This window comes from Malaya genurostris, chromosome 3, assembly GCF_030247185.1.
Source record: "Malaya genurostris strain Urasoe2022 chromosome 3, Malgen_1.1, whole genome shotgun sequence".
Taxonomy (NCBI): domain Eukaryota; kingdom Metazoa; phylum Arthropoda; class Insecta; order Diptera; family Culicidae; genus Malaya; species Malaya genurostris.
In genome coordinates, this window is record NC_080572.1 from 268882136 (window position 1) to 268906611 (window position 24476).

The window sequence follows — 24476 nt, forward strand, 5'->3', positions numbered from 1 at the left end:
TTCATATACAGGGTAGTTCAGCTACGGATTTGAGCCCCGTCTCTGCGGTAACATTTTCGCGGTTTGCATTACATAGTTGCATTCGCATGTTATTTCTTCAATCTGTTTTCTCCGCTAGACACTGATCAAATTCAAAACTACGTTTTATTAGGACTAAAAAACTAAAAACTTATTACTCGGACTATTTTTGCAATCACTGCCTGCGTGTAAAATCGACTATATTTTTGGTTAAAGCCGGGTTTAAATAAATGATACAAAAAAGGCTACACTTTTTCAAATTTAATCCAGTTTAATAAAAGCATCACACGGGCGGAAACGCTATGAAAATATTGATCTTTTTCAAGCTCTACATTGCTAGTAGAGCTTTCATTTAGCAGTTCAGATTGAACTGCCATTACCCCATAGCAGTTCAATCTGAACCGGTAAGCAGGCGCCAAGTTTACACTAGTTATGTAACATTGTTTGTTCCATTTGCATAGCAAATAATATGCCGACAATAGACATAATATTATCTCTATAAGATAGAATATAACCATTTTCCTTTCACAGCCACAAAAATATTAGATTTGCAAAGAAATCCAGTTGCTCATAAATAACTGACTGGTCCGTAAAAACCTCCCCATCTATCAAAACTGCGACGAATCCTCCAATTCATTCCACGCTGTCTGCCAATGATACTGAAAACAAAATCCCAAAATTATCGCACTGACCTTGACAACGGAATTTAAATTTCCATACCCAACGCAACCGCCAACAGTCCTCCCTCCCCTCCTTTCCGACAGAGAACATATTTAGCAACAACTTTAGCCTCAACAGCAGCAGGGAAAAAAAGCAATTCCCGTTTGCTCTAATTTCTGGATTGCAAATCAGCGACAGTGGCAGCAAAACATCCTGTGTCTGCCAGTTGTGGCCCAAGACATTGACGGCAGAGAGGTGACCACATTTACCGCATACTATCGAGTCTGCGAATTTCGTTGTCAATCTGTTCGGTTTGACTGCCACACATTCTTGCGTAGTTGTCCCAGCCGTCCAGGAATCCAGTGCGACACCGTTCGCTTGCATAATATTTCCTGGTTTCGATTCCAAGCCCCATGCAGAGAACTCTCGAGCCGACTTATCACTCACACACAAACACACACGCACACAGAGAGAGAACAGACCGCGAGTGTGATTTATTTTCAATTTGATACCGGGTTCTGGGCTTCCTCCAGGCCACAATTTCCCCGTGTGGGGTCCGACTGGATCAATGCAAGCCTACCGAGCAAAGTGACCGCCATAAGAGGAAGCGACGGAAAGAAGAGCGCACGAAAGCCCCCCTGAGCCAGACGGCGGCTAGACAGCGTGATTTTTATTAACATACTTAGCGGTGTTCTGCTTGCCCCTTTCCCAACCAAATTCTGCTGGTCCTCCCGCGGTTGGTTTCCAACAGTTGAGTCTGGGGTCGCATACGAGCTTCCATGTGCACTGGCACTACTAATACTACTGGTGTTGCTGTTGCTGCTGCAGCTCCGAAGTCCGAGCATATTGCGGCTATGATTTGTGTTTACGGGGTTTTTCAGCCACCGTGCGCGCCATCATCGCTGCAGCTGCCCCAAGAACTGCCAATGCCTCTGCCTACCACCGACACCACCATTTCATCCCCACCGGCAGCACCAAATCGGTTGTCGTTGTAGTCTGTTCGGTGGTGCAAACCATCATCAACCGGGTAACCGTGTAGCATCAAACGTCGTCATCGTCGCAACGTACAGTAAAGTGGATTCGGCTACCGGGATGCAGTTTCAATGTCAAGGTCGCTGAAGTGTTTAGAAAAGGATGAGAAGTGTTTCATAACATGGGAGGATGTGGGATTTTGTTTTACCGGGTTGTAGTCGGTGCACTGTTTTGTGATTGTGACCCTTCCGGGTGCTTCCTTGTGAAATGTCTCTTCTATCCTGTTTTTTGAAGTGTTAGCTTCTGGGAAGTGTTCGATATGTTAGTGCTGTTGGTTAAATGGAAGTGGTAAAGTACAAAACGAATGACTTTACATTAATAGTTTTGTTTTATTTAACCATAATAAGGTGCACTACCTTAGCTCTAAGATGCCGAGTGCATACCTTGATAGTTGTTTAGAAAATTTGACTTACTTACTACTTACTCTGTAATCTTCCAGAGAATGGAATGTTTCAATCGTATAAAACTCTTCTCTATTATTTTCCCATTTGTCTTCCACTTTGTCCTTTCGACTTTGGCCACCATATGGCCAATTTGTTTTAACATTTCCACGTTTCCAACATTGGCGTTGTTTTTGTATTAGCAGCGAGGAGCGACAAGATGCCAAATCAAGCTAAAAAATTTGGAATCAGAAAGAGCAGGATTCTGCACACACATACATACATACAGACATTTTCCAATCTCATCGAACTGAGTCGAATGGTGTAGAACACTAGAGGTCTCCGGGGTTCTGATCAAAAGTTACATTCCTTCTATAAATAAACGCAAAAACATAATAGGATTGACTTTCATAGGAATAAAAAGCACGCTTTCGTAAAGCTGATAATCTTAGTATAAAATCGATAGTAATTTTCTTCATGTCATATTTGCTTTCACCTCTTTGCTTGCCAGAATTTAAAATATGACCCTACTAAAGTATGACATCTAATATTAACATATAAGCGAAATATTAGGAAATAATAGAAATAATTCTTATTACTGATGGTAGATTAATAGATGTATTTCGACCACGGTTCCCTTATACGCTCATATTATGAGTTGTAATCAAAATGAAGTACATATTCAAGTACATAGTAAGTACCTAATATACTGGAATAATTTTTAAAATTCATTTTGATTACATCCAGCAATATGTACCCTGGTTCAAAATATATTAGAGTGGTCAAAATACCTCCGTTACTATAGCTTTAAGTTGATTTGGAGAACTTTCAACTGGATTCTTTGGAATGTTGAGGTATTTAGCGGCTTTTCAGTCAATAGTAAATTTAAACGAATGTTATAGTTCTAACACCCAACGAACTGTATTTGAATGTTTTGCAATACAAAATATGCTACAACAATCACAATTATAAATGATAATGATTGCATAAATTTTTATAGAGGAAAAAGTTCATAATGACAAGATATCACTACAAAATAAAAAATAAAAAACCTGTTTTAATCCACCTAGTGGTGTAATGATGCCTTTCTCATATCAATCATACTATCATATATAATACTGTGGTATTCTTCAAAATAATTTTCTTCGATTCTTGAAAGAATAACTAAAATCGGTTTGTTTGACCGTATACTGACAAGAACTATCCATTGGAAAAGATTTGAGGTCGATTTAGAAATTTTGAAGGTTTTTTCCCATTTTCAGTGATGGTATACAATTTTTAACCCACTTTACCCTATATTTCCGGATCCGGAAGTCGGATCCGAATGAAATTCAGGTATTACGTATGGGACCACAGGGCCTTTCATTTGAATCTAAGTTTGTGAAAATGGGTCGCGCCATCTATGAGAAAAGTTAGAACACATATTTTCTTTTTTTTTGCACATTTTACCCTATAACTCCCGAACCGGAAGTCGGGTCCCAAAATATTCAGGAATTTGTTATGGGACCTCAATACCTTTCATTTGAATCTAAGTTTGTTAAAATCGGTTAAGCCATCTCCGAGAAAAGTTAGTGCAAAAAAACGTTACATACACACATACGCACATACACACACACAGACATTTTGCGTCGAATGGTATATGACACTTGGCCCTCCGGGCATAACCTTTCTGTATGAGGAAGGCAAAAATTATATCGTTATTATAAATAATTTTTGTAATTCGTTCATTTTTTTAAACATTCTCAAATAGAAAGGCTATAAAATCACCGTGACACCGACTTTTGAACCGATTTGCACAAACTCACATTCTAATGGACGACTTTATGGTCCCATACAAAGTTTCTGAATATCATTTGGATCCGAGTTCCGGTTTCGGAATTACTGAGCCGATTTTCTCCATTTTTGATTCTACTGAAGGGTCTTAAAATGCCATAAGATAATTCCAATTTCCGTTTGGATCAAACTTCTGGTTCCGGAGGTAGGGTGCTTGGTGCAAAAATGTAAATTTCAAGGATATTTTGTTCCTAGGATAGTGAATTTTCCAGACCATGAGAGTCTGTAACCGAGTAAAGTCCGACTACCGGTACATTTTTTTGCAAAATTCAAATCGTCATAGAGAATCGAAAAAAAAATTGTAGGTCATATCAACCTTTTCAAATAAATTTTGGTCACACTTATCCTAGCATGGCTAAATTTTTTCTCAACTGTAGTACCGTGTTTTACAAAAATCACAGTTTCGTTTTCTTTAAAATATGTACGAAATTGAACAAAGGCATGTTGTGTTTTCTTCTTCCGTGCCAGCACGTACCATTGCGTACCGGTTTTGTATCATCATTTTATATGACGGTTTGAAGGCTTTGAGACTCTTCGCCTTGTAATTGCGAGATTGGAAATCGAATCCGGATAAAATTTCACAGTAGCTTTTGAAACAATGTGAGCTTAAATTTAAATTGTGAAAATCGGTTCAAGCATCAGTGAGAGATCGAAGTAAGTTCTACTTATGGAACTTTTCTTCACTACTTTCGGTGCATCCGGAACAGGAAATGGAGGACCAATAGTGTCGAATTAAGTTTTTTATACCTACAAACTAACAAGCTCTGCAAAGTAGAATTTATCAGTCAGTTTTAGGGGATTTGTACCTGTTATTACCATCGATAGTGAAAAAAACTGTTCCTGAAATTGAAAATTTTATACATCGCACTTTAAGGAGTGTATCGAAAATAAGCTATCCACAAAAAATGGTTGACTTCAAACCGCTGGAACATATTGCTTGAATACCAGTAACTTTCGACCGAATTTCTCCACTTGAATCGACCTGTCCGCATCGCTCACATCCTCCTCAACGACGACAGTAAAGTATTGTGGACCTGGAAGGGCTTTTGAGTCCTCCTTTACATAAGTCTCATCGTCCATCAAAACGCATGCATCCGGACATTGCAAAAGACACGTATACAATTTCCGGGTCCTTGTTGCTACTCGCTTCTTCTGTTCTACACTTTGTTTCTAGATTTTCTGCTTCTTGTAGGTCTTCAGGTGATTTCGCCTCTTGATACGCTGGATCATTCCTGCCGTTTTGGCCAAATTACGTATTTACATTGATTTGTTCTTCATGATTGGAGATAACACTTTCTGGTCCAGTTTCGGGTTGGAAGAACCGACTTTTTTGCCTCGTCCAAAGAATAGTGTTCCCCAAACCAATTAATGATGGTTTTAACACTGGCATGATAAATTCCAAACAGCTTCGCCAATTTTCGCATAGTAATACCCTTCTCACTTACCATGAGCGCAGAATTTCAACCGCACAAACAAGTAAACAAACGAAAGCTGACAGCCAAACGCACAGCATGCTGTGATCTGAGCATAAAAAACCATCACAAATGCATGCGTACGATACAAATGTATGTTGATAGCTTATTTTCGACACACTCCTTAGTTCCGAAACCGATGGCTGGATCGAGATGGAATGTTCCAGCAATTTTTAGGGACTATAACTATAACTATTGCATTTGAATCTTTGTTTATGAAAATCGGTTAAGCCATTTCCGAGGTAATTGAATGCAAATTTTTTCCTAAATTTTCCAATATTACCCTGTAACTCCGGAACTGAAAGTCGGGTCCGAATGAAATTTAATTGCAGGCTATGGGAACTTAAGACCTTTCATTTCAATCTAGGTTTGAAAATCGGTTCTGGCATCTTTGAAAATGTGAGTATCTCTGGAACTGGAAGTCCGATCGGGGTGAAATTTAATTGCAGGCTATGAGGACCATAAGACCTTTCATCTGAATCTAAGTTTATGAAAATCGGTCCAGCCTTCTTCGAGAAAAGTGCGTGCATATTTTTGCCACACAAACAGAGAAAAAGCTCCTAGATATTTGCACAGTTCGACGAACTGAATCGAATGGTTTATGACATTCGGCCCTTCGGGTCTCGGTTAAAAAGTTGGTTTTCACAGTGATTGCATAGCACTTCCTTTATGAGAAAGGCAAAACTGGATGGTGTCATTGACAAAGTAAACATAATATTTATGTAGAATATATCTTGAATCAAACAATGATTTTGCTGTCTCCTATATGTTATGTTCCAGAAAATGAAATTCAACATTATAAAACTTCATTGTGATATAAATATGATATTATTGTACCTATTCCTTGGCTCCAGCATTCTCCACCAATAAATTTGCGTTATCCATTTTACTTTCTACAGTAACTGGACGCAGAAAAAAAAAATTCTTTTTTGTATGAAAAAACAATTTCAATTTCAACATACGTAAAAAATTAAACAAACCAAGAAATCTGGAAATAAAATATGCTTTTAGTACTCCTCAACGTCACCTTTACCTGCACGGAACGACCGAAATTAGCTCTGCGCCTAATTCGTATTACTGTTTTTGAATTAGTTGATTCTAACAACAAAATTTCCAAAATAACTATAAAATTAGTTAAAATGTAGAATTTACTGTGCTGAAAAAAACTTATTTTTAGAGAATGTGTTTAGTTGGCGAATATTCTGGACACAAACCAGCAATATTTCAATCCAACACAAAATTCTCATTGACAACTAATTTCGTTATTAAAATCAGAAACTTTGATTCTATTTATCTATCACCGTCATTACTGAAGGACAGCAGTGTCAAAGCAAAACAATCCATTAAAAAGCTAAAAGGGACAGTCTTGTTGAAACTGCTCGCAAATTGTTTAGATGTTTTTCGCATGTGTTACGATATATCCCTATATAATTTTCTAAACCGATATGTAAAAATGACGTAAACTGTTAGTGGAAAGTGTATTTATTCAGAATTTGTGCGCACTTGAAGCGATTGTGCGTAATAATGTTTTTACGCGGAGCAGTGATGTGAATTTCGAATGTTTCACTTTAATTGTGATGAAGTTTTTTTGTATCTTCAAACCTTCCGAGCTGCGCCGTCCGGTGTACTATTTGTATTCGGTTTTTGTTTTCCGAGTGCTCAAAGTTTTCAGTGAGAATGAAGAAACAGTGATTTAGAAGGAAAAAAATTCAAAAAGATGTTTACGTTTCGTTTATGTCTTTTTCTCCAACACAACATCGTATTTATACCTGCCAATATAGAAAAGACAACCGCGTCTGAATTTTTTTCGGCAGTAGTGTGCCATCTAGTGGCTAGTAGTCATTAAGGTGTTACCGTTTCGGTGACAGGGCGCCATATAGCTGCAGATTGCAGAAGCCAATTCAACCATTCATATTGGTTGAAAACAACATTATATTTCTTTAATTCAACTAAAAAATTAGTTGACTGGATATGAAGTGTGCCTTAGCTAAGAAATGACAGTACGTTTAATTTGTGAATTCAACTAAAAAAAATAGTCATTTCAACAAATATTTTATTATTATTAAGGGAATGAGAATAAAAAATCTAAATCAGCAAAAGTAAGATTTTTTTAGTTGTCTCAAAAAATAACTAACTAAAATCAGCAAATCAACTAAATTTTTCGCGAAAATGCTGATTTCGGTCGTTCCGTGTGGAAATAATTGAGATTATAGAACGAAAATCAGTTACTAAGTCTTTAGTTTCACTTATCGTATAGGTCTTTTAGTGTTCTTTGCTTATCTTTACGCGAAATATCGAAATGTTCACCTTTGAAAAATCGACAAATGGCATTAAATGAGTGTCTCGTCGAATTTCGGACGGAATCTGGGCAAACGCATTTGTAGATCTCGGTGTATTTGTTATTTACTGAAAAGTTCTGCAAGATGCCCTGTTCCAAGGTATCAGAATATTCTTTTAAAGAATTTCGGAAAAGAGCGTTTAGATTACTGATCAATCAGTAAAATTTCGAACTGCCTATCGAATTTGGTATCTCGTTATAGCGAACTCAAGAATCGCCTTCAGGTGTGTAATTTCCTCTGAGTGATATAAAGTCGTATGTACCTTCAAACTAAATGCACTCAAACCATGTCAAGTAACCGATGTAAATCGTGCACTTCTAAAGAAAGTTCATTACGCCTAATCTGCAAGACTAGCGAGAAGTCAGTCAGCGATACAACGTGACTAAAGCCAGTGGATAATTCAATCAAACCCGCCGTTCTCAACCACATATTCAAAAGACTAGACGATATCCACTGGAGAGCCGCCGCAATCCTTTTTCTTCGTTTGTCAAGAAGAGATTTCTAGTCACAGCTTCCTTCCCTGAGCATCAAGACCGGATCCTCCTCTTCAGATTCGTTTAGCGCATCTCCTAGATGAACTGTAACTATCTTTAACATAGTTATTTTTCTGCTCTGCGGCATTTCACTGTACATATAATTTATCGTTCCGCATGCTGTTCTAGTCTAACATACGTAGAACAAAACGGAACGTGCCCTCGTGATGCGGCTGGAGTGGTTCGTAGCTTGCTCATTACTTGCCAACAGTAACGTAGCACGCCGCCGCCGCCACCACCGTCATCTTCGGCTTCGTCGTTGGTCCAATTAGCTAATTATATCCCCCGGGGGCTGTATCCCTGTGAAACCGCAAGTTCGTACGGCCGCGTGGTCATAGTGAGGCACAGTATGATGATGTTCTGTCTGCACCAGAAGCCCGGACAGCTGCTGTCCCCCCAGGGGCCTCCATGCATACCGCCAACTCGTACTTTTCACCTGAAACTGGCTGCAGCCGATTAACTTCATGTATGTCGGCAAAGTCAGGCGATAGTTTGCAATTGAAAGTGCAGAACTAAATAGCTTAACTGCACCTTCCAGAGCTGAAGTGGCAACAGCAACAGCAGCAGCAGCAATAGCAGCATTCGTAGAAGGTTGTTCATAGGCCGCGCAGAATAAACAACTATTTATAGCTACTACAGCGTCGGTGTCTGCGAATGCCTGGAACGTCGGGCAGTCGGAGTGGGAGGCGGCAGTGGTAAGGTTTTACCGCGTAGTCGTCTAGCCACTGTCTGGGAGCAGCATGAATGAGATTGATGTGTCGATGTGACGAATTTGAACCGGCTAAGGACGCTACGTCTTGGGGTCTTGGGAGGGCAAGTGTCTCCGTCGGCGGGGCTCTCTAGGAATGTTGGTATGTTATAGAAAAACTGGTTGTTAGGTATTCAATGAAGCAAGAGAAAAAAAAAAGAATATTACACTCTGCTCGATTTTTTTGGTAATTAGATATTTAGCGGAACTTGATCTTTTCGCAACATTTAGTCGAACTTCAAGCTCATTGAATGAGCGCGAATTTTTCATGTTCACAGAAGTGTATTTCATGATTGTCTTTTCTTTCCATTTTTGTTTCTTTTCGCAGCATCGAGAAGCACATAATCGGCCACATCAAACAGAACATTGAATCGAATTTGATGCGAAATGACACGTTCGGGAATGTGGGTGCCACTCACGAAATGGCATTTTCCGCTGTGTGCGACTTACCGAAGCATACCAATCAGAGCTTCTGGGACGACGAGTATACCTGGAATCTTTTCTTTCGTCTCCCTCATAGCAAACCTTACACTTCGGTCAGTTCGGCAATTTTAAGGTAGGTCCGATTTCTGCTGACATACTCGGTTTGAGTGCTAAATAAAACACACGTTTAGATTGTACATGAATGGAGGTAGCAATTCAACGGAGGGATGGAGTCGTCGTGAGTCCGATAACTGTAAGGATCCTGCCGAGCAGATGATTCGCGTAACCGCGTCCGTGTACTGGCGAAAGAAAAGCAAAGGTATGACATTCTCACCCCGCTGGTTCCGGTGTTGAGCTCAGAACGCTAAGATTCCTTCCACTTTAGACAATTCGATTACAGAACGCAAGAAACGCATCTGCAGTAGCATTACCATTACCCGAAACTTCCGTGGATGGATCACTTTGGACACTCTGCTGGCGGTCAAACTGTGGGACAAGCCTAACCGCAATTTCGGCATCGCCATCGATGTCCAGGATCAAGATGACAATACCCTTCCGGCTGCTCGATTTTTCCAGCCGACCGACTGCTCCGAGGCAAGTAAATCAAACGGTAAGTGTGTGTTTTTTTGTGCTTTTTTATCTTCCTAACCATCCAACAAATGTTTTAAGTTCCAAGCTCTCAAATGACCACATTCCTCCGTAATAGAAAAAAAATTCCTAGAAACTACTCACATTCGGTGTCACATTCGCCACGGCGGCCACCATTCTATCCTTCCGTAAACGACAAGCTCAAACCATGTTTCGGATATCGCGGAAATTGCGCGTTCCGTAAACGGAAATGTTTGCTCCAACTCGAAGCGGTGCTGGCTTTCAGTAGCCCTAAAAAGCCATTCGAGCGCGAGCTGGTGGGCCGCCGGTCGCGCTTACCAACGGAAACCGAACACGAAAACACATTCCATGAGCGGCGTTATTCCCACGTTTGTGTTTGGCGTACTCTCGGACCGCCACCAAAAAACGCATCCAAACGTGGGGTGTTGGATTTCCCTTGCGACAGCCGATATGCATTTTGCTGTACAATTCGGTAATAATTTTTTACCGTCATGGGATAGATTTTCGTCCACCAGCAGCGGAATGGTAGGCGAGAGAATTTCGAAGATGGTTTCTGATCTGTGCTATTTCGGCAGAATAAAGTCGCTCCGAACTTAAATAGTTCTATTCCAAGATGTTGACCGCAAAAGACGCGGCTTCGATTGATGGGTTACTTTCAGAATGAAAATCGTTTTGAGTATGCCAAATCGTTGTAAAAAAACCATCGTTTGATGGATCGATTTTGTTCTGAAAGTGCAAATATGCTAAGTAAGATTGATTTGGATCCATTGAGCAAACGCACATAGAAAAATTGTCAAAACATTATAGAATATGACGAGATTTCGAAAAAAAAAACTAGAGTGAATTCAGTGAATCGAAAATTTAGTTTGTATCGCAATACTCTATCTACGATCGACACGAGAGTCATAGAATTAGATTTGACTTTCAGATACCCAATCAAAACTGAAACTAACATCAAAAGACAGAAGCATATTTTTAAGCAATGCAGCAGCAATGTTTGGGTGAAAAAACGGTGGACACAATTCTTTATCAGAAAAATCTGTAAAATACAGATTAATCTGTATATATGGCAACCCTGGATACAAGCCTTCTGGAAAGTGCGTTTAGTTTCCATCTTTCCAAAACTTTTTAAGTGCAGCGCTTAAAAACTAGTGTCCTTTTAATAATAAGCCCAAAAAGGAACCGAGTTGATTTGATTCCCTTAAATAAAAATAAAATATATTCCGGTAAGAGCTCTTTGCGTCGATCGATATTAATGGTTGTTGGATGACGCCTTTTCTGGATTATGAGGCGGGCAATGAAGAACTCTTCTTCCACTATTATCGAAAAATATTTTGATCGAAGCTTTAATGTGTATGTGCTAAATGCTGTTCGAAAGAAAAACTGCAGGAATGTAATCTCGAGTTGTGATGGTTTTAGCGTTCAATTCCTTATTTATTCTGAAAAAAATCGTTACAATGTATTATTGCACTTTCTTATCTAACTAGAAAATATTAAAAGTAGAAGTCTATAAATTGACCAAAAATTCCGGACGTATTTGGATTTTCGGAAACACGGGTCGCAAAGTGCTTTGTACGGTGTTGGGAATCGAACGCAGGTAGGCTGCGTGAAAAGCATCGACCTACCCGTCCCCAAACAGCAAACAGTGTTGTTGGATTATTACCGAAACGCTTTTTTAATCCACCTAGTGGAGTAATGATGCCTTTCTAATATTTTTATATTATTTCAAATATCGCTAGAAGATTTAAAAAAAAAACTTATTTGAAACTTTAATAAATACTTTTCAATTTATAAACAGTTATGAGTTACATTTAGAAGAATTTTCCCCTTTTTGTATCGTCAGTCTAAATGACGGTTTGAAATTTTCAACACACTTCTTCCTGTAGCCTCGAAACTGAAGGTCGGAATAATATTCAATAGCGTTTTGTGGAAAAGTAAGACAGTTGAGCTCGAGCACTTTGAAATCTCGACGAACTGATCAGATCGATTGTAATTGTTCCCAGGTGGTCCCATGTAGGGGTAGATGGGGTTAAATCGCATCCCCTAAGGAAATGTAGCTATATTTTAACTATAGAGAATAACACGGAAGAGTTTCATGCATGACTATCTTTCGTAATCATTATTTCTCAAAATTACGTACAAATACTCACTGAATGCATTGAAAAATACATGAAATATCTTATTTTCCGAAACCCTTGAAAATTGTCTATTGAAATATATGCGGGGCATGACGCCCGATCGTGGAAAACATGAAAAATATACATTTTGAATTACGCGAAGTGACGATTATCTGAACATGTTAGAGACAGGATAATCTTAAACAACGGGTAAACATCCATCATAACAACGGATTAAAGCTCATGACAACCACGGGTCAATATGCACCCTCGTAAAGCTTCTTCTTCTTATTTAAAGAAAGCTTTAGACTTTTCGTTCACGAAATATTTGCCAGGTGGAAGATTGTTCACTATTATTTATTAAATTGATAACTTTTGCTTCACACATTTCGGGTCGTTTTGCCCCCAAAAATATGAGACGATAAATTTGACGATTTTTCTATAAAATTGCAAATGCATCGTTTGTATTAGAACTAATTTTCGAAACCCGAATGATTGGCAAAGAACTTCACTGGTTACATAATTAAAATCGTCTTCCTCACCCTACAAAAATTATTATGAAACGACCATCAAAAATCACTTATAACAGAGACATAATTGGTTTTTTTTTAAATTTTTTAGATGTAATTGACTTTCAGTTTCATTAAAATTTCAGTGAAAAAAATTGATAACTTTTCAGAAAAGCAAAAGGTGCATTATGCCTCGGCGGTGCGTTTTATCCCATCTTTCTCTAATAATGTATTTAACAGCAAGTTGGTTCTACTCAATAGTGGGGATTTTTCCCATATAACTTGATGTTGAACGTGGTTTACCTAATTTAAATTTCTCAGCTTGACGAGATCGGAAAATGACTATGTATGTATGTGTGTATGTAAACTTTTCAAAGATTTTTTTACCGCTCAATTTTCTTGGAGACGGCTGAAACGATTTCAACAAGCTTGGGTTCGTTTAAAAGCTATTATTGGGAAATTGATCAAGTTCGAAGATCAAAAGGTCACTTTCGGTGCCGGAGATATGATGTTATAAGTGTACATTTTGCTTCGGCTGAAGTTTCTTGAAGATGATTCAACGAATTTGGATGAACTTAGTCTTATTTGAAAGCTAACAATGTTGATCAAATTTGGAAGGAACATTTCCGGTCTGAGAGATGCTATAATATATGTGACGTAACCGAAAAAAATTCGATTTCGGAAATCTCAAATTGTTTCTTGATATTGCACCAGTCTGGACGTTTCATGCTTTTCTAAGATATTTGGCATCAAAAAAAATTTTCCTTCATTTGACGTTTTTAAACAGATTTCCGAAGCTACGCGGTTTTATTTGCGCGGTTCGTATCCCCCGCGTAAAAAGAGACCTCAGTGTATGCTAATGGTTCTAAAGGAACCACTTTGTGAAATTAATCCGTTGTTTTCAATTGTTGAATACTTTTTGCCACCGTTGATTTATCTTCATCAAAACCTGTATTCGGGACATTTAGGAACTGGAACGGAATTAAAAAACTAAATTTGGAACCTGAGTCTCGAAGTTCAGTTGAAAAATTCAGGCTCGGAATCCAGATCAAGAATTCAGTTCTGAAATTTTGCAACTGAACTAATTTTCAGAATCCAGGTTCCGAATCTAGTTCTCGAACTAAATTCTGAACTTTGATTCTGAATTTGAATAAAAGAAACTGAATTCAATTTCAAAATCTAGTTCAAGAATCAAAGTTCAGAGTTCGATTCCAGCATTTCTGGAAATGATTTTTGAAACTAAATTGAGCAATTAAATCCTGAAACTCATTTCAGGAAATAAACTTTTAAACTGAATTCAGGACTTACATTATGTTTCAAAGTCCAGTTCAAAAGCTCTGATTCGGAGTTTAGATCTAAAATTTTGTCCTAGAATCCAGTGATAAAAATCATATTTAGAATATTGCTCCCGAATTCTGATGTTGAATTTTAAATTCAGTTTTAAAATCTATTCAAGAAACCACTTCCAAAAATCAAGTTCCAGAATTATTCTGTTCTGGATTCTGTTCCACAGTCTTAGTTCTAACTTTTGAGCCTGAATTCTAGAGCTAAATTCTAAATGTTCAGGTGGATCAGAATCCAGGATAATACTTCAGTTCCAAAATTCAGTTTAAGAATTCAGTTCCAGAATTCAATCCAAATGAGACTTTATAGCACGCAGAATAACTGTTTTTGTTGCTGTTGGCGGCAGGCTCTCACCACGACATTCAGTCCCGTCTATCGCATAAGATGAAAATGTAAATTTTTTACCATGTTCAATCTTTTATACGCGTCCAGTTGAACATCGAGACTGAGACTACCTTGAAACCGTCGTCCGAGCGTATGCAACCAAGGCAGGCTAGAAAGTGTGATGACTTTCGTAAGACGTATTGCAGGTACTTCCGGGACTGGAACACGAGAACCAATATTATCGAAGTTGGTTCGTATGGCCATCATCTATCATGACGTACAAACTCTACTAATTTTCATTCAAATTCAGAAGATTTTATACAATTTTAACCTCGCACTGTAACTTTTTTTAATCCGAAAAGTATGCAGTAATTTTTGGTAGGACCATAAGACCTTTCATTTAAATCTAAGATTGGGAATATAGGTTCTGCCATCTCTGAGAAAAGTGAGCGAAATCCATTTCCGAGATATTCGGGAGACAATATTTTCACCCATCGTTAGTCGAAAACCGGGAACCAGGATAACCGATATCGGTTTGTTTAGCCGTCTATAGAATTTTTCTTACGTACACAATTTTTAACACACTTTACCAGGGTTTGGAATATTCATCCACCGGTGAATGAACATACAGTTTCCATTGCATTGTGAGCGAACAATTCCACCGCTCACAAAGAGGATGCCTTGCCAACCGAAAAGAAATACACAAACAAAACGCTAGTGGAAGCAATTATATTCCACATATACACAGATGGTACACAGCACAGAAGCCGTGAATATAATTGTCTGTCACGTGGTCTGAATGTCGTTCCTCTCACAAAATAATTCATAGCAAGCAACTATCTTCACGAGGCTGGATAGAGCTGAAGATTAAATTTTCAGTTTTCGCCAATAAACTGATGACTGACTCTTAACTGTCGTATATTTTTGTGAACTCCAAACGCAAACGGCTGTTAACGATGACTTTGTGCCACGAAATCTGTTGCATATCACTTATTTAAGTCGCGTGAAGTTAATAGAGGGTAAGAATTCTTAGTTACACTTTAATATCATAAACAGAAATAGCAGGAGCGCAAGATTAGCGATGGTGATCTGCTGACGATTTTAGAAAATACTGCGAGCAGCCAGCAAGCTTTTTGTCTGCTGGCTGCTAGAGAGAAACTAACTCTTGCTCTATAAATCAAATTCCTGCCAAATAGCGTTTAATTGGGATTAATCGAAATAGTGTATGAGAGTGAATCAACCAGCTGGATAAAAAAGTCTTATAATCTGCCTTGGACCGCATGGAATATTTTTTCATTGAATTTCTATTGTAAAATTTTTACAGCAAAATTTTCAATCAAATAACATTGGATAGTTAGAGCCTGTCATCAATCTGTCAGCGAAAATTAGATATTTAATAGTCAGCTCTATCCAGTCCAGTGAAGATAGTTGCTTGCTATGAATTATGGGGTTAGACATTCTCTCTTACCGAGAGAAGGAGAAACAGCGGTATGGGTGAACATTTTTCGCTCTCTACTATTCTCGTGCATGGACAGCCATTCCAATGAAATAACAAGTCTCGCGCTTTCTCAAAAGCGGCTTAGTTCGTAAAGCAAATTTATTCATGAATATCACACGCCGTGAAGCATGTATACTCACCTTCACTGCCTCGTTCATCCAAACCCTGCACTCTACCCCGTAACTTTGGAACTGGAAGTCGGATATGGATAAACTTCAAGAATTTCGTATGGGACAATGAAACCTTTCATTGAACATAAGTTTGTAAAAGTTGGTTCAGTCATCTCCGAGAAAACCTAGTGAGATTATTTGACACATACACACACACATACACACACAGACATTGCTCAGCTTGACGAACTTTTTTCTTAGACCATTTTGCCAGATGTTCATGGTTGATTACTGATTCAAGAGTATAAATGTAAGAAGGATTCACAACAGAAATAAAGTGCATATTCAAACAGCTGTCGAAAAATTTCTGAAAGGTTATTCATCTTGCATTTGCACCACACCCTAAGAGTGGTGTTTTTATAGCATTCCAATCTAATCCATGCCAAAGGATTACAGCACCCTGGTCTATCTCTACGTGTTGATTTCATTCTAATTAGTTAATTTGCATAAATTGGTCACTTGACAAAATTCAAAGAAAAACAGTTTAAAATCTAACCAATATTAGAATAGACAGACCAAACATTACAACTTCCAATGTCCTACTCTACGACCACCGGCTGATTACATAAATACAGTACACTGTCTACTGTTTGTGGGGATTGAACGTGTAAAACAATAACAGTCTCGATTTTTTTGTTTCCACCAATTTCCATACCCTCAACAATAAGCCGACTGTTGGTTTTATTTGCAGTTCAGACGACCTGATGTAGACCAAACGTCTCGTAGTGGGAAGCGCTAAGTAACAACAGACACCGGCGAGTTCTTTCCACAAATAAGCAATTTTTTTTTCTTTTCGATTGTCAATTTCCGAAGCCAGTGCACTGCTGCGACTGCACTTTCGGTACGATTTTTTTCTCTCTCCTCCTCCTTGGGCAATTTTATATTTGAGCACATTCGGCGGGAAACGATATTTTCGACTTTGTTTACGCTATCGGTGTGGAATTTTCATTCACTCTTCCCCCGGTCCGATCGGTCTGGGGGAAACTCTCATCGACTCGTAAATTGCTGATCAATTAAATGGGAGACATGTGGGTATCAAACTGTTCGTGATTCCGATCTTCCGTCCGTTCCGTCCACTAAGGCCTATTGGCGGCTAGGGTTCCGTTTTGCACCAATCTGTTCTAATACGAGAGCTTACCAAAGGACCAAGGAGGTAAAGCAAGTAAAAAGATCCGAGTAAAGTTTTTTCAGTTGCCTTTTTAGTGTATTTCATACGGTGTTGATTTGATCTATTAACTATGGCTATAAATGTGTTTTGTTTGTTTTTTTGTTCGGCTAACTCAGAAACTAACTAGCTGTGAGACTCATTGCACAAAGAGTTTTGGTTTGTTTTCGATGAATTTAATATTTATTTCTTTATTGGCTTCCGAGTTTTTTACCCCCATTAGCATTCTTTGGCAGTCGTTCAAGAATGCAGTTGAACGTTTTTAGCTTTCAGAACAGCTGCGCTCGTTTGTTAAGCTTATTATTGTATCTTTCATTGAATCCTAGCTGGAAAATTCTGGATACTGACTCCGGTATATTTCTCTCTTCTAGCAACAGCAACCGTACTTCCATGGAACTTTTTCCGAAACTCACTCGCATGGTCCTCTGATGAAATGGACGATGTGCCACAGTAAGTACCGAACTGCCAGAACCTGCCTGCAGAATGATTATCTATTAAAGTTTTCCTCGTCGTTCCGACAGCGTCCCCCGCATAGACGTCACCATGCACAAGACTTTTGCGCAGCATCACTACTTCACCAGCAGCCACCACTCGCACCATCGTCTATTCCGCCCGAAACATCACTACGGAGGAGCCAGCTACAATGTCCGCTATCGGCTGGATGGTGCACCGACCGGTCCCTCATCTTCGTCCACTGCATCCGGAAACTCGTACGAAACCGAAGAAGTTGAAATCAAGCAACACCCGTCGGTACACTCGCACCACTCACTGACCAAACCGCACAAGAAACGGCACCTAAATCACCACCGTCACGCACTGGTCAATTCGGCCGAAAGTGAAGAAGATTACTCCCTGTCGGCATCCCTAGAGGAACGAAAACTCTGATTTGGCAAGCGATTGTAAGCAGCATACATACGAGTGACCTCCAATACCACCACTACCACCACCACCAGCAAAACGATGACGACGACGTGTACCGGTTAGAGTAGCGGCAGTAGTGTTAGGGCGTTCAAGTTTTAGTTATCGCTCAAAAATTTGTTTTCCGTTGGTCGAAAACAACTCGTTTGAGTCATGGCTGTTGTGAGTGAGAGTGATTCAGAGTCCCTGAAACGTCCAGTAATCAACTCTTCTTTTGTAATGCTATCATCTAAAAAGATAGCTTTTCAGAGACGTAAAATTTGAATCGATTGAAGCTAAAATCAAGCCAGAGCTTCGAACAAAATCTAACAATTAAATTCTAAGCTTTAGACCGGATCGGTGGTCAGAAAAATAAAATCGAAGAAAATACCTACATTTAGAAAAGCCCCAGAATGCTGTTACGGGCAATTTAGAGTCAAATTATTTTTTTCGAGTTCCTTCATCAGTTATGTATTTTCCACGGTATTTTATTTCGTAAGATAGTATAGATATCTACATTAAAACCGGTAAAGGTTGCTAACATACAGAAACACTGAGGACTAGTTTCTCGAAATGAGATCACTTTACGCGACACGACTGAATGAATGGTTCAGAACAATTCAATACATAAAAGAAATTAACTTTATTCACAATTCGATATCTAAGCTAAAGGCTCTACAGAGCTCTGCATTGTTTTTGTTTTCCTGATCGAAGCCCGATAACGGGCAGGATCGATTGAATAATAATTAGAATGTACTTAAATTTCGGTAAATCGGTTGAGTTGAGGCCTATGTTACGGCTCTAAACTGACTTGATACGGATTAGCAGCAGTGAATACACATACATACGATAACTATCCCTGCAAACAAACAAACAAACAAACACAAAACGCTTAGATTTTTGCTCGGCGTGAGAACTCGCTAGGGTTCAGGCTTGTGTGCTCACGAACTCGTGACGATGCATGTTTAGAGTTAAGGAATTTATTTATTTGTCCTGAAAATATAGTACGCTAGGTTGCAGTAAGGGAACAGTACGCGCAAGTAACAGCTTTAATGATTTAGTTTTAGGAGACTTCCAAGATTACACATTTTTTTTGTATATAAAGGAAAATAGTCCACACACACAAACATTTCTCGCTTAGTTGTAAATTATTTATTATTATATGACGTCACAAGACGTTTTCCTGCACGTTGCATATCAGTGCGGTGCAGTGTCCCAACAATGATTTGTATATATTCAAATGATAAGTTTAATTCATTGAGTGTTTTCCTTGAAATGCTATTTTTTTAGCGTAACACATTGTGGCAGTAGATGTGAATTATTCTCCAATATACTCGTAAGCTTTTTGTGTAGTTTATACGTATGATCGTAATAAAATATTAACTAAGAATTTTGTTGAGTATTTTCAAAGCCAAACAAAGAAAGAAAAGGTTTGGACCGTCTTGCTCTAAAAGAAATCTACCAACTTTGCTCTCATCGTTTCTGTTTCCTTAAATTCAAAGCTATATTCTAAAAAAAAGGGCAACAACTAGCTACAAATTTTGTCCATCTTGCTGGTAGCATACGGACTCCAGAACAGATTACCCAAATATCATTTAAATATTTTACCATCCTTATAGAAAAACGTGCTTATTTAATAGACCGAGTTCCAGGCCGGTACCCAGGATTTCGTTTCGGTAGGGTTAAAAAAATAACGTTACTGAAGATTACTTATGTGTCTTTAAACTTTTCCACTGAAACTGTCATTATTCGAGTATTCAGATAAAATTTGCGACTGTGCCCGAAAGAAGATTATTGTATTACATTTCTTTACGTTTACTGTTATGTTATTTCTGTAACGCATGTCTAAGACTTTATAAATATTTATATAGCACAACAAACCCCACAAGACTTGTGATGATGCCATATATTCTGAGATCATTAAAATTCCTACTTCAAATGACGACAATTCATTGCCGAGAGTAGCACAGCCGATTCGTGAAGAACGGAAAACATCTTCTACATTTATGGATCAAATTTAGTTTGGCTATACTGGTTTCGGGTGTAGTGGTCAGAAATTCCAAAACGAAACTTACATAAATTTCTCAGACATAAATAAACGTTTGAGAACAGATGATAGTACGAGGAAGCCAAATCAGGTGCACGAAGGAAATGCCCAACTAATTGAAACTTAAACCGTTGATTTTGACCATGGTAGCGATGCTCATGTGCTTCGTGTAAGCTCATTTCGGTCTCAAATCGCTTCATCAATGCACGCTAATAATTGCTTTTTTTTCTGATTTGAGGTAGTCCTCCAAAAGTATACTATTCCGATCCCAGAAAACCGTCATTATGATCTTTCTGTCACATTGAGACGCCCTTCGTGCTGACTTCAGTCTATTGTCGGGTAATCATACTGTTTTCTGGCGTATAACAATGAGTTCAGCCAAACATGTACTCGAAGTGCGCTTGCGTTCGTCTTTCTAGCCCTAAATAAGTGTGCGCGGAGCCCTAAATAAGTATGAGGCCCTAAATAAGTATGTCTCATCTTCCTCTTTCCGGTCATCCAGAACAATTTTCCCCAGTTTCATCTTCCATTTTATGTGGTTTTGACTCTGTTTATCGGCAGTGGACTTTTGACCATGACGTAACTCTCAAAACTTCTTTCTCACGGTGTAATCTACAGGATCAACAGCTCCATAATGTATCTCAAACTGTTTTTCGTGTCTGTTCTGATTTCGAGAGGAGTGTATTTCATGTCGTTGTAGGATCATTTCTAATAATTTATTAATTTTGACATTTTCAATACGTTCAAATTGGGATGCCAAAACTCAATTATAACAATTTTAACATACAAAAAGTAACACATACAATGCGTAACACACCAAACTTAGAAAAGCGTAACGGATGTAACGTCTCGTAACGCGTGTACTTTTTAAAATTGTAATTGTAGCATCCAAAACTTACAAAAAAAGTTACGCATGTTACGATTTAAAACCCCTACAACTTACAAAACAGTAACGCATGACCCACTTCGTAACGCCTGTAATTAACAAAAGAGTAGCGACGTAACGCCTGCGACTCAAAAAAAGTAATGTATGTAACGCATCGTAAGCTTCTTAGCGTCTATAACTCATAAAAAGTAACGCTTCGTAACGCTCACAAAAAAGTAATGTATGTAACGCATCGTAACACTCCGTCACGTAATCTCTTTCTACACAAACAAGAGTGAATGTATAGAAACACAGTAGAAAAACCTGTTTTAGTCCACCTAGTGGTGTAATGATGCCTTTCTCATATATAATACTGTGGTATTCTATTCAACATGTTTCTCTTCGATTTTTGAAAGGAACCAAGGGATTGTTTGTGCATTAACTAGTATAACATACAGAATGAAACAGTGCTTTGCTCGTGTAGATCATCGTTAGGAAAACCCGAAAACCGGTCCCAGGTAGCAAACATTGTTCTAGCATTCGCAGTTCGCTTTCACATCACATCCAAGTCAGTCGGTAAAACAAAACCGGGACAGAAGAAACCAAGAACAGTATTGTGTAGTGAACAATAGAACGACCTCGAAATGAGCGAACCAAACGAACAAAAGCTACCGCCGACACGAAAGAATACAATTGTTGTTGACTTTAGGCAGTGCAAAATTCGACCTTCGATACGAGAACTTGAAGGTTTGCTTAAGGAGCAAATGCATCTTGACATTAAACGTGTGCATTTACTTCAATGCAATAAGACAAATAATGTTATTTACATCCAGTTTTATGAAGAGTCAATTCGCAAAAGACAATAGCAATGTGCACTATGTGGAGCACGAGAACATTAAGTACAACATTCCAGTATATATGGAAGATAGTGCTATAGAAGTGCGTGTACATGATCTTCACTCAAGCGTCACCTATTCATATATTCGCAAAACTATGTCCCAATACGGAGAGAAAAAAGAAAAGTGGAAGAATTTTTTCCCTGGTATTCTAAATTGCGTACGTTTATTACGCATACACTTGAAGAAGGCTATACCTACTTATGTGATTTTCGGTTAAGATACAAGAATTCCGTGCAAATCACTTGTTACCTATGACAATCAGATGGCCAATATTACCAAAAAGCTGTTCGCTACGATAAGCCATGTGATAAACTGGACAAGGAGACAACTACACCAAAGGACAACGGTGCTTCCTTCACACCAACCCCAAGCAACTTCAGTACACCTGTGACAGCCACCAACAACAATGAAGCATCCCCTTCAACGAATCCATCATCATCCGTTATAAAACAAAGTACACCAGCTGCAGTTAATAACTTACCCTCCAACCAACCAGCAATTGCAACCAATTTACAACAAGGTGCATCTACAATATGAATGATTTTCACATTTGTTACAAAAACATGTAAAATCATTTGTCAAACATATCCAACATGAATAACCGTTCTGTAGCAATTGTGGAACATGTCAATTTTAACAACTTTTAATTGCTACTTGGTGTATAATCGAAGTCGGTTCGTACGGCCACCAACTAACATGACGTACAAACTCTACTAGTTTTTATTCAAATTTTGAAGATTTTATACCTTTTTGCCATCGCACTCTAAAGTACGGTTTAAAGTTTTGTTGCATCCGAAAATATACAGTAATTTTTGGTAGAAACATAAGACCCTTCATTTGACCCTAAGATTGGGAAAAACGGTTTTGAGTCCAGTTTAGAATTTTTTTACGTTTTTTCTTCCGCTTGTTTTAGTGACGGTGCACAATGTTCAACACACTTTACCCTATAACTGCGGAACCGGAAATCGAATTCGGATGAAATTCAGGAATTCCGTATGGAACCTTTCATTTGAATCTAAGTTTGTCAAAATCTGTTAAGCCGTCTCTGAGAAAACCTAGTGAGATTATTCGACTCATACACACATACACACACACAGTTTTAAAATTTAAATCTCGATTTATAACAAGAAAAATTGGCAGCCTCAGCAGTGTTTTATTCGTGTTTCAAATATAGAAAAAATAGAACGGAATCGTATGCCAGTTTTAAATTTGACAGAAGAGCTGTTGGAATAAATAAAACTAGAACGGCTTGCTGGGGATACGTTTGTTCCAGTTTCAGTTCTATTATAGATCTTTTATATAAAACTTCTAGCTGCTGAATTTGCTCTTAAGTGAAAAGCTGCAGTCGAGTCAATTTTCCATCATAGCAGCCATGACATTATAATAAAACAGAACTGGAAACGGGTACAACAATCTGAATGTTTTGCCTTATGTCGTTTTCGCTTGAGAAAACTGAAACTGACCCAGGGTAGTTTCATCAAACAAACACTTTTCACGAAACTGTGTTGATTTCGCACCTAGCAACGGGGGTTTGAGCAAACCTGATATAACAACCAGGTTCGAAACTGACTCGATTTTCAGTTCAACAACGTTAAAACTAGGTTCGAAACTAACTTCAAACAAACGGTTTGACAGCAGTTAGGGTGGAAACTGGGTTAGGTTTGGCATCAAGCGAAAACGACATTCAAGATGGCTTTTAGGTCAATTGTTGCTTTAAAATATGTATTTCATGTTAATGACTAACGTCTCGAAGAAATAAACGAAGAAAATTGAATATTAAAAACCAACAAACGAACAACAAAACCATTTTAATTTTATACATAGAAGAACCTTATAAATGTTTCTGCGAGCGAAGTCGTGGAAAGTGCAAGGCATTGGAGAAAACCAAGCTTCTTGAAATGCAATCTTCAATTCTTTTTTCTGTAGACTATACTATCTCACAAAAATTGGTAACACTACAAATCATTCCTGAGTAAAATTATAAGCACATGTTACTTATGATAGATTCTTCTTAAACATTGCACTACTAGGGCTAATAAAAATCAGTTTTCCTTACGATTGTCCATGGTCTCTCAACGGTAACATTGTTCATAGCTAGAGGAAGTAACTGGCTTTATTTTATTCTAGGGAGGTTGTCAATGTACATTTTTCTTTTTCTCCTTAGATCACGAATTGAACAGCAGTACAAATTATCGTTGATTAAAGCAGAATCCAAGTGTGAACAGTTCAGTATTAAATTTATGTTACCATCGTTAAAACATGTTATAGGTAGTATTATACTATGTGAAGTTACTACGAGTCTGACTAAAGAAGCAGGTCGATCTTCAATAACGGATCAAAATTCATTGAAACTGCAAGGTAAACCGCACGCTAGGATTCTACTGACACTACGAATCCTTCCAGGTCGGGGCTCGAACATACGACAGCTGGTTTGTAAGACCAGTGCCCTATGCATTGAACCGCCAACTCGGGGCGCAGTATTATTGAAAGCGTCTCAATTATTAGCGTTTAAAATAAAGTGTATTGGTTTATTAAAAGCACTCGGCTATCAGGCGATTCTCAATTAAGAGCTCTTAAAAATTTGAACTCGACGA

General features: G+C 38.3%; 1 protein-coding gene across 2 annotated transcripts in view; it reads left to right on the forward strand.

Annotated features, from left to right (window-relative positions):
- LOC131436010 (protein anachronism) overlaps nucleotides 1-19461 on the forward strand; it is a 35447-nt gene extending 15986 nt beyond the window's left edge. The window contains exons 2-6 of one of the 2 annotated variants that reach the window (XM_058604420.1): nucleotides 9344-9571; nucleotides 9630-9757; nucleotides 9824-10048; nucleotides 17546-17624; nucleotides 17696-19461. In XM_058604420.1, coding sequence (XP_058460403.1) covers nucleotides 9344-9571; nucleotides 9630-9757; nucleotides 9824-10048; nucleotides 17546-17624; nucleotides 17696-18059 — 1024 coding nt within the window. In that variant the 3' untranslated portion in view covers nucleotides 18060-19461. The remainder of the gene's footprint in view (nucleotides 1-9343; nucleotides 9572-9629; nucleotides 9758-9823; nucleotides 10049-17545; nucleotides 17625-17695) is intronic. The other variant, XM_058604421.1, reaches the window with a different exon arrangement.
- Nucleotides 19462-24476: the final 5015 nt, after the last annotated feature.